General features: G+C 45.0%; 1 protein-coding gene across 5 annotated transcripts in view; it reads right to left on the reverse strand.

Moving 5' to 3' along the window:
- Positions 1-9357, reverse strand: part of RCC2 (regulator of chromosome condensation 2) — a 96139-nt gene extending 86782 nt beyond the window's left edge. For 2 of the 5 annotated variants that reach the window (XM_029578583.1, XM_029578579.1), the window contains exons 1-4: positions 8844-9013; positions 8007-8283; positions 3994-4087; positions 3524-3667 (exon numbers count right to left, since the gene is read on the reverse strand). In XM_029578583.1, coding sequence (XP_029434443.1) covers positions 3524-3667; positions 3994-4087; positions 8007-8276 — 508 coding nt within the window. In that variant the 5' untranslated portion in view covers positions 8277-8283; positions 8844-9013. Of the gene's footprint in view, positions 1-3523; positions 3668-3993; positions 4088-8006; positions 8284-8510; positions 8636-8843; positions 9014-9194 lie in introns of those variants that run through there. The other 3 variants (XM_029578580.1, XM_029578582.1, XM_029578581.1) reach the window with 3 other exon arrangements.
- Positions 9358-11513: the final 2156 nt, after the last annotated feature.

Raw genomic sequence — 11513 nt, forward strand, 5'->3', positions numbered from 1 at the left:
CTCCAGTGTGGATGCCATCAGACCAAGGACTTTCAGGTAATCCCATGCTGTGGGACAAGGTTCGCTCAGCAGGATTTGTAACTGGTTCCTCAGTTTTGATCTCCTTGTGGGAGTCAGGCTGACCTTGTCTTCTTTGGTGTCAAATCAGACTCCTTGGTATTCTAGAGACTGTGATGGCTGCAGACAACTCTTGTTTGTGTTGACCACCCATCCGAGGCTCTCCAGTAGAGTTTTGACTCTGTTAGTTGCCTGGTGACGTTCCTCTGGGGATTTCGACCTGATCAGCCAATCGTCTAGGTAAGGCTGTACGAGGATTCCTTCCTTCCTCAGTGTTGCCGCCACCACCACTATGATCTTGGTGAACGTCCGGGGTGCTGTGGCTAACCCGAAGGGTAGTGCCCGGAACTGGTAGTGACGGTCCAGGATTTTGAAGCATAGGAAGTGCTGATGTTCCTGATGGATTGGGATGTGTAGGTAGGCTTCCGAAAGATCCAGGGATGTGAGAAACTCTCCCGGTTGTATCACCCTTATTACAGAGTGTAGGATTTCCATGCGGAAGCGGGGAATCCTCAGGTGGCGGTTGACCGACTTGAGGTCCAGGATGGGTCTGAATGTCCCCTCTTTCTTGGGGACGATAAAATAAATGGAATAATGTCCAGTATTTATTTCTTGTGGAGGTACTGGGATTATGGCCTCGAGGGCCAGTAGTCTGGTCAGTGTAGCTTCCACTACCACCCTCATGGAGGGGTCATGGCAGGGGGATTCCACGAACTTGTCTGGAGGGGTTCGTAGGAAATCCAGGTAGTACCCATCTCGAATGATGGTTAGGACCCACGAAGTTCTTCGAGCCATCTGGGGTAGACTAGGGCTAGTCTGCCCCCTATGGATTCTTCCCTTGGACGGGTCGGCTGAATCTCATTGTGGGGTGCGGCTGGGGCCTAGACCCGAGCTGGTTTCCCTTTTGTTGTGCTTGTTCCGAAAGGACGGGTTTCCTGCCTGTAGGGTGGGGCGTTTGATAATTATTTCTGTATGGATTGAAGCGCTGTGAACCTCTGCCCCTGGAGGATCGGGGGAAGGGTCGCTGGTTTCTCTTGCTTTTGTCCTCTGGTAGCTGCAGTAGTGGGGACTCGCCCCATTTGTCAGTCAGTTTCTCTAGTTCACTGCCGAACAGGCGGGATCCCTTGAAGGGCATCCTTGTGAGTCTCAATTTGGAAGACGCGGCGGCCGACCAGCTTCGGAGCCAGAGTTTATTTATTTATTATTTATTTAACATTTTTTATATACCGAAATTCTAGCAACAATGTTGCTAATCATTTCGGTTTACATATAACATTGGAGTGACTTAACATGCGAGTCTTACATGGAACAGGAAAATGAACTTGGAGAAAATTGAATAAATACTAATAACAAATAACATTAAAACAACAGTAGTAATAGACTGTGATACAGAGTTGTCTCCTGGCTGCCACAGCTGATGACACTCCTCTAGCTGCGGTGCGTACCAGGTCGGAAGCAGCATCCGCGAGGAATGATACTGCTGGTTCCATGGCTTTCCCAGGGGTGTTGCTCCTGGTCTGTGATAGGCAGGCACGTGTCACAACAGTGCAGCAGGCCGCTATTTGTAGGGACATAGCGGCAACGTCAAAGAACTGTTTAAGGATGGATTCCAGACATCTGTCTTGCGCATCTTTGAGTGCTGCACCTTCCTCCACTGGGATAGTGGTGCGCTTCGAGACCGCGCAGACCATAGCATCCACTTTTGGGCATGTCAGAAGGTCTTTGGCCGCCGGGTCCAGAGAGTACATGGCTGCCATAGCCCGTCCCCCTTTAAATGTGGACTCTGGAGCAATCCATTCCAGGTCAATTAGCTGTTGAATGGCTTGTAACATAGAGAAAGGCGGGAGGTCTGACGGAGTCCCTCTAGCAGAGGATTCGTCTTAGGTTCCCCTGAGGCACTTGTGCCCGGAATCGCAAGTTACTTCAGGCTGCTGGTGACCAGGTCTGGAAGCTCGTCCTTGGTGATGAAGCATCTCTTGGTCCGGTGAGGCTCTGTCCCCGGAGGGAGTTCCCCTTCCTCCAGGGGCTCTAATTCCTCCTCCGAGATGTCAGTGTCCCCGTAAGTAGGGCTTCTGGGTGGTGGATTCACTACCCTGGGCCTAGCGGGGCCCGGAGCGTAGCGGTCCTCTGGTGAAGGCTGTGGCCGTGTTACCGGAGGCTCCATCTGCATGTGAACGAAGGTGTGCAGGCCTTTGAAAAATTCCACCCAGGAGATAGACACTAGGTCCAAGCTAAGAGGCGCTGTGTCCCTGGGGGGCCCCCGTTTGAGGGGGGGTCCCGCTGGGATTTGCTAGGTGATTATTGAGGAACTAGCACTCAGGCCCGAATGGGGCTGGCCCTGGGCTTGATCCCCCAGGGCCTCCTCGCACTGGATACACAGGGCGTCGGCCTCTTCGTGTTGTGCGGCTCTGATGTGGCACGTTGGGCAGAGGCCCTGAACCTTGAGCTCCTTTTCTGGTGGTGCCATAGGTATAGACGCGGAAATCTCTTGTGCGAATATGTGCGCGTGGACAGATGTGCGCACTGGTGTGCGCACAAGTCGTAGTTATGAGCCTGGCCTGGTACGCGCGAGTAACTTGTGCGTACTGCACTTAAGAGTGTAATGTTGTGCACACGGATCGCGACAGCGGGCAGGGCGGCGAACAGGGCCAAAATGGCGACGGCGACCACGCGGGCAATATGGCGACCACCTCGGAGGGTCCCCACGTGGGAGAGCCCTTGGTTCTAACCGGGGCCGAGCCCTGCTAGGGCGGATCAACCCGGTGGCACTGGTCCCGGCTGTCAACCTGTGCAATTCCTCGAGCTTCGGAGACCGGAGACTTTAAACAAGATTTCTACCTTACCTTGTCTCGGCACTTCCCGGTTTCATTCCGGGAAGTCTCCGGCTGCGGGGGGAGAGGGCAAATACCTTCACCGCCGCGCTCGTGGTTGCACCCGCTGCCTCTCAGCCGCGCCCGAGATCGGGGGCTAGGTCCCCGCAGAGGATCGGCCGCTGGACCGAGGCTCACCTCCGAGGGACCACGGAAATCACCTCGGGAATTCTCAACTGGGGGGGGGGGGGACCCGAGGGTGTCACCGCAGGAGAGCGGGGCTTGCTGTTGAGGTAGGTTCTCTTCTTATTTTGGGTTTTCTCCGTTAAGTTTTTCTCTAACGCTGTGAGAGCGTGCAGGTAGTCCCTAACTGCTATGGTGACGGAAAATACTGAAGAGCTGCACTTCCTGCAGGGGTATATGTACTAGGGCTGACATCAGATTGAAATCTGATCCGTCTCCAACTGCTATCAGGAGTACACTATACCCATTGGTCCTGAGTCCATCTGCTACACGCTAGGAAATGGCTGTTATAAATAGGTACTGTACTGCACACTTCACAAATTCAAGGCATGGCACTGGGATGGATGCTGTAAAAAACCTTAAATCTGTTATACAGTACACAGACCACATGCTTTGCAACTCCAGCTACTCACCCCAGCTCCAGAGCTTCCCGTCTGCGGTGATGAGCAAACTATGAGCTGCACATGGTCCAGAGACCACTGTTTGCACCTGAATCCCTGACAGGCATCCATATCTGTGAGGTCCCCACAAGTTCTGACCAAGATGACGGTAGGCAGCTAGGGAAAAAACAAAAAAAAAAAAGCATACAGCATATTTGAAAATTAAAGAAAGACTATCAGGCCAATTCAGTAAAGTCCGCATAAAAACAAAGTGGAAAATTCAGGGTAGGCAAAGAAGGGGTGAGAAAGTACTAGGGGGAAGTGCTGTTTTTCCAGTGTTTATTCTAATAAACACCCATTTTATTTTAATTTTTTTTCATGGGGGGTGTTTTATCAGGGTTTATTGGTTAAAACCTAAAATCAGAAGCCCCAAATCATATCCAAAGAATGAACCCTTCATCAGAACTTCTGATTACAAGCACTACCAAATCTAGACAACCTACCTTGCTGCTTAGGCACCTCTTTTCGGCCAATCAGGTCCCAGTTGGTTGCTCCAAAGATCAACAACTGTCCAGAGAACTTTGAGCCTTCAAGTTTCTGCAATAGTTAAAAAAATAAAATAAAAAGGGATAACTGGATCCAATACTGGCTCTTTTTACAAAAACAAAGAGCATAGGAAAAAAATGGTTAAAAATGCTAAAACAAAACATTGCAAAAATGTATCCCCAATATACATGTATATCCATATAGATGAAGAGTGAACAAATAGATGCCATGAAAAGAAAATATGGGTATAAATAAAATTATGCATTTGCACAGAGAAAACTGGAGCACTGTACACATACTAGTTAATTCAAAGCAGTATATTTGCAGGCTGCACCACCACTGTCAACAAAATCGCAATCACACTGCTAGGATATCCTAATCAAAAATGCAACAAGTACTTTATAATCTGGACTATAGTACTGATATAAAACCAGAGCAGTATAATCAAAGAGGTTTTATAGTACTAACTTGCCTTTGAAGCACAAGAGATATTGCTCAGTAACCCTCAATCCTATGGGAATATTGAGAAGATTTTCCTGCTGGCTGGCAAAGAATGTAAGAGGCCCAGTGCCAGTGGCCAAAGAATGGCTAGGCATATGTAGGAACTCTCCGTATTTGTCAGGTCTCTAGGTCAAAACTCAGGGTTTGGGTGCTGCTGCTTATCCAAGCTCCTTCGTTGACCCAGATGAGGAAGTCACCTGGGCCAGCACGGGCAGAAAGAAGGCGGACTTCAGGCTCACACCAGAAGGAACAGAGCATCAGTGCACACTCACCTGAAGAAGGAGCAGGGGGCCTGTCAAGCATGCTGAGCTGGAAACAGCCGCAAGGCAGGAAGATAGCGTAATACCGTAGACCACAAGAGAGAGATGAGAAAGTCATTGTGTGTGTGTGCGCGTGTGTGGTCGGACATATTTGTATGAGGGAGTGGGTGTGTGAATGGGCATGTGTATGTTGGAGTGTGAAGGAGTGAGTTAAGTGTGTTTGTGTGTGTGGAAGAGAGAAGAGTGAGCGTGTGCAAGAGAACATGTACGAGGGTGTAAGAATGAGCGTGTGTGTGTGTGTGTGTGTGTGTGTATGTGCCCTATCCTCCCCAGCCCCTTGCCTCTCCCCTCCTCCCACTAATACACAACAATCTCAGGACAACTGCAAATCAAAAGTTCCCAGGGTATGCCAGCTGGAGCCCAACCTGCCGCCGGCGAAGAATGGAGGCAGCCCAGCAGCTGCCTGCAGCAGAAGAAAATGAGGTCGCCAGCTGCCTGCTGAGCTCACTGCACCCACAGCCAAAAGGTAAAGACACATGTGAACGAGATAGAGGGAGAGTGTGTTTTTGTGAGAGGGCATGTGCATATATGTGTATGTGTGAGAGCGAGTATGTATGTGAGAAAATTTTCAACCAGTGCTGGTCTTTTCCTCCCTATAATCAAAAATTCCTCAAAAACTAAAATTCAAAAAAGGACAAAATTAGAAAACTTAAAGATAAATACATAATTAAAATTACAATCGTAAATGGAATATGGTCCTCTATAATTTATTAGTGAAATATATGAGTATAAGTAGTAAAAATAAACATTTCTACAACACTAGCGAGTTTTCTTAGAATCAATTTAGATACCAATGTCTCCCTGATTGTGTGATTTACATTTCATGGAAATCAAAAGTTCCCAGGCATGGAAAATGGGGATTTTTTAAATCTTTCTTAGTTTTAATAAATTGGGTGTTATTTGATGTATTTGCTATTTTTAAATATTTTATTGATGTTTGGGAAATGTTTTAGAATTTTTGTATGAGCTTTTAATGGCTGTTATTTATTCTTCAGCTATGTTTTTTAAATATTTATTCTTTTTATTAGTACATTTTTACTATTGTGTTGTTTTACATTCTTTGATTATTTTGAGGAATAGAATTTCTATTTTTCTTTGCTTGCACTGTATAGTGTTTGGCTTGTTGTGGTTTCCAATTGTTTTTGTTTACATGTTTCTGTTTCTACTTTATAGTCTCTTCATTCTGTATTTAGTTAGGACCTGCCTGTGTTCTGCAAGTGTTACTGAGGTGAGGCATTCTGTCATGTAGTTTCTGTGTAGGGATCTATAGCAGCCTGGCTTGTTCTGTTTTCCTAACAGGAGGTGTATTGGTATTTAGCGCCCTGTGCAATATTTGCATCATTGCCTTTTCATAGTTTGGATTTTTATTATTTTAGGATGGGGAGTAATTTAGTTTATAGTTTATTCTGGGCTTTCTGAGGGCAAAGCCCACATCTGCATTACAATAGGCCTAATACCATATACACTTCAAGTGTGTTTATTGCAGGGTTGTGATATTTTTATCTCAGAAGACTAAACTTTAGAAGTCCTTTTTCATGTAAAATTGGTTATTAAAATGCAGAATTTTTAATTGTGTGTGGGGAGAGGGCATATAGGCACAACGTTGTAATGTTCACCCATGGGGCCAAATGCCCTTGCACCAGCCTGGAAAGAGTTTGCCACACAAAGCCTCCATCATTCACCTACCTCCCACTTCTGGAGGGGAGAATGCTGGGAAAAAAAAGTGTGGGAGGTCCTAGGGTTCCTGAGAGTATAGCAGGGTTGCCAACTTCCTAAAAATATTATCACTGACACCCTACCACTACTCTGCGAACTCTGACCCCTGCTTTTCCCGCTTCCACAGCATCTGAAACCACTGTAAGGGCTAGACTACGGAGATCCCCCCTTCCCCCTTGATGACTTAACTTGTATGGTGCCATGCCTTGGGGGAAGAGGGGAAGCACTATCTCATCCCTGTCTCAGGGAGCAGACTGCCTTGAGTGTCCTGCATCCGACACAAATTTAGCAACCTTACTCTAACTCTGCAGCACAGGTCGTCTATAAGTGATGTTCAGGTTCTCAAAAAGTTATTGTTGAAAAAAAGGGAATCCGTGAAGGGCTCCCTGAGAAAGCAGATTTAATGTTGCAAAGAGGGTTGTAGCAGGAAAACAGGTGGCCCTACCTAAACTGTGCCGGTTGTTAATATGGACAAAGATCAAATGATCAAGTTTTACAGCAATTAAAAGTATAAAGCACGGGTAATAATCCACGTTAAATATCTCCTAGCAGCAGAAAGCAAGCTGTTCCCCCCACTTGACGCACTCGCCATGGAACCCCTAAGAACTGGTCCCATCTGTCAGATGGGAGGCGCGTATGGGCATGCGCGCGAGGTTCCTTTCTCCTCTCTCAAATAGGGCGGGATTCTCAAAGCTGCGCGTCCGCTTTACAGTAAAGTTTCATGGCGCTCGCAGTTATTCATTAAATTATAAACGCTGGCCTACTCATCCACCTACACCATCTTCAAGATGGTATTTTTCCTAAACTCTCATTAGAGACATTTTTCCTGAGGAGAGAGTTCGGTTCAGACAAAGGGTTTCCTCTTTAGCAACAAAATAAGAAAAAAGTATGGGGAAAAGGAAAAAAAAAAGGTCAGATTAAAAAAAAAAGGCTGCCTTATAAAATTCTTTTGTTTGCTCCATGCGGCCCGCGAGGCCTCAATCCGCCCCCATAAGCTGCATTAAAACTTTTATCTTTAAAGGCAACTTGGTCACAAATTATTTTTTAAAAATGCAATAAATACTTAAGATACGTTTTAAAAGGTTTAAACACGTGCATGCCCGATCCAACGATAAAACTTTCGTACAGACTGAGCGAAAAACCAAGAGTTATGTTTTAACCGCAACAATCTCTCAAAGGTGGGGAAAAGACAAATTTAATGCCCTAGATAGAGCTTTAATAGAGGACACTCCAGTTTTATACTTTAAAAATCTCCACAGACCCCGGCGGCATTTAAGAAGAGGAACGCACGCTCTTATTCCTACTAAAATACTAATTTATATATAGTTACTAATTTTATTTTAAATTAACGCTAGTTATGTTTCCGGCATCCCCTGGGTATGCTAGGGGAGCCCTTCCTGCCTAGAAGATATTTAATAGTCTCATCCTCTTACGATCTTCTCTTTAGTGTGCTCCGGCTCCGTGATGATGACCAAGGCCTGGGCTTTTCCCGGGGATTTGGCCGCCCCTCCTCGCTTGTTTCCGCTGGCGAGGAGGCCTCCGTCAGGCCCCGGGCTCCCGTCGCGATCATCCTCATCGCTGCTCCTGTCCCCTCGGCCCCTCTTTCTGCCCCGGGCCCCGGCCTTCTTTCTTCCCTTGGGCCGTGCCGCCCCGTTGCCAGAGCCCTCCTCCCAGAGTCCGGCGCACACCTTCTTCCTCGGCATGGTCCCCCTGGAAAGGCAGGAAAAGTGTTTTAAAAAAATGCCGATGTCGGGAGCAAGTCTCCATTTGCAGCTTTTCTGATCTCATTCAAAATCAGGAAATATATATCTCGAAAATATATCCGATCGCTCCACATTCTTGCAAAATTGTATTAAGATTATATCTCCAACGTTATAAAAAAACCCAAAAAACCAGAGAAAGAAAAATGAGGTTTAAAACCACTACAATCTTCTTACTTCCTGACACTTTGTTTTATTCACGTTTCAATTTGTGTAATTTTCTTTCATTCACACTCGGAGCAACCTTTTCCTCGGCTTTTTTTTGTTCCCAAGATTTAAAACAGACTGCAAAGACAAAAGACACTAGCGTCCACTCACCCTCCCCCCAAAAAAAGTATCTTGAGAAAAAAAAAAAAGAAATTAACCACTTACAAAAAAATCCCCCCCCCCCCAAAAAAAAAAATATTTACAAATTCAAAGCTTATTCTAAGAAAACAATTTAACTGGGGAAAATAAACAATTTTCAACTATCTCCTCGGATCGAAAAGATACATAAATAAAAATAAACACCTGTTTAAAAATAAATAAAAAAAAAACTTAAGTTTAAAAACGCTTAGCAGAAACTCGGGTCTTTGGCTTAAAAATGCAATCTGCTGCTTGTTCTGCTAGAGTCTTTGTTGCTGTACTTTGTAATTTTCTTTCCCAGCTCCTTTTTTTTTCATCCTTTTGGTCTGTCTGCCCTTTTGTATTGATTTTGAACAATGGGATCTTTGTCTCTTATTAAACCACGTGCATCCGCCTTGACTTCCCGTTTGATTCACAGTCTCCCCTTACTCCTTATTTTTGTGCATTCTAACGATTTTATTCACTAAAATAAACTTTTCTTTACCTCTTCCAAAATCTTATTTTTAGAAGAGTTACCTGAATGGAATGAAGTAAAACAATAATTATATATAAAAATGGAAAAATAAACTCATAAAGCTTTAAGATTTTCTGTATTCCAACCCCCGCAAAACAAATTTCCTCGGAGCCTGACCAGTCGCCAGATACCGGGAACCTGTAAATAGCAGCCGGCTGAGTAATTGGTACAGTACAAAACAGAAACACATGTACGGCCTGGATAAGAAGTAAAAAAGCAAGGAAACAAGAGAAACAAGCAAAGAGATCTTTATGGAAATAGCACCATCTTAAGGGGAGGATGACTCAAGCAAAGCAAATACATTTCTTTTTACAAAGTTTTTAGGGTGGCAGTTTTTCTGAACTCCTTGAAAAAAAGGTTTGTTCAACCAACTAATCAACTGTTTTGTGTGTGTAGATAGATATTAGATATACAGATGTATAATTCTTCTTTGCTGCAGGAAATATGAAGAAACCAAATTAGAATGCAAATTTTTGCAAGAAGTAAAGAATAAAAAAAACCCCGTCTATTCAATTTTTCCAAGATTACAACAGCAAAAGGATTACAAAACAGAATTATATCAAAGAGAAGAACAAACTCCCTCCTACCCCTCCCTCATCTAGGACTAGACACTTGGTAAAAATCTTATCTACGTGTAACAAGGACATCCACAAATATGGTAAAACTGTTTTTTGTAAGACAGTAAAAAAGGATATACAATTTTATTAATATTAATTATGTGGCACTATTTGCAGGCACGGCACTGTACAAGCTAATTCAGATGGCAGGGCAGTTGCTGGACAAAATGGCACTCTGGGTGAGGTTTGTTTTCTGCATTCCTCTTCCTTTTTTGGGCTCTTAAGTTTGCAGACTAACAGACTCACACAAAAAGGTGATGTGGCACTCCGCATGGAATGGCACCAAGGGCAGTTGCTCTTCTTACCCACTCCTTGCATTGGCCTTGCAGATGGGCAATATCTTGAGAGATTTGCCAACAGTCAGTGCAGCAGTTTGATGCCGAGATTGAAATCACTGGGTTGGGTTATAAACCTGACAAGGAACCACTTGATACTCCGCAGAACTTGGAATACCGAGGGGTGCATTTCCACACCGATGTAGGCTAAGTTTTTCTTCCTTCGGGCAAAAGGCTGAACTTACAGGGGTCAAATTGGGCAATTGTGAGTCTCTGGAAACCTTGCAGGTCCTTGGTTGCATTACATTTATGTGGGACTTATGCTACCACTTATGTGGGACATATATGCTACCATTTATGTGGGACATATATGCTACCACTCCAGAAGGCACTTCTTTCGCATTGGAACCCTCAGTCACAGGAATTTGAGCTCCATTTACCTCTCCTTGGGTATGTCAGAGCACGTCCATCCTGGTGGCTTTCATGGGTCACTTTGGACAAGGGCATGATGCTGGATGCCCTGAATTGGATCAGGGTGTCCACGGAAGATGGACATTGATGCAAGCTTTCTGGTTAATTCAATCATCTTGATACCAAAGCGATCCGAAGGGAGTTGCTATTCTTTCTCCTGCTGGTCCGCATCCAGGCAATGAGGGTCCTGTCTGACAATGCAACAGTGGCTTACATTAATGGGCAAGGGGATACCAGATGCCCGGCTGTTTTTATGAGAGGATTGGGAGTTGTTTCATTGGGTAGAGCTACATATCCTGATCTTATCTGCATCTCATATGACTGGGGTAGAGAACATGCAGATGAATTTTTCAGCAGGCACCCTGGAATCCAGGGATTGGAGGTTGGCAGGCAAAATGATGTCCCTCATCCAGGCATAATGGTGATGGGGTACTTGGCTAGATTTGATGGTATCCAGGGAAAAAGCCAAGGCTCCTTGTTTCTGAAGTCGCAGAAGCAGGGAGTCTTGATACTATCTCTCAACCATGGCTCCACGGCATTCTGCTGTATGTTTCCACCTTGAATGCTTGTAGGCAAAGTTCTCAGACATATAGAGTTTCATTGAGGAAAGGTGATTGTGGTGGCTCTAGAGTGGCCTTGGTGGCATGCTTTGAGGATCTGGTGACTTTTAGGATAGATGATGGCTATAGTAGATTAAAATAATTTAATCTGATAACCTGATCACCACATCTCAAGAAAGACATAGCAGAATTAGAAAAGGTACAGAGAAGGGCCACCAAAATTATAAAGGGGATGGAACAATTCCCCTATGAAGAAAGGCTAAAGAGGTTAGGACATTTCAGCTTGGAGAAGAGATGGTTAAGGTCTATAAAATAATGAGTGGAGGTCACGTGATGTGATGAACCTGTGAGGAAGCAGGCTCCGGGTGTCATTCCCACTTTTTGTGAAAATTTGACTC

The sequence above is a fragment of the Rhinatrema bivittatum genome, chromosome 15 (assembly GCF_901001135.1).
Source record: "Rhinatrema bivittatum chromosome 15, aRhiBiv1.1, whole genome shotgun sequence".
Classification (NCBI taxonomy): Eukaryota; Metazoa; Chordata; class Amphibia; order Gymnophiona; family Rhinatrematidae; genus Rhinatrema; species Rhinatrema bivittatum.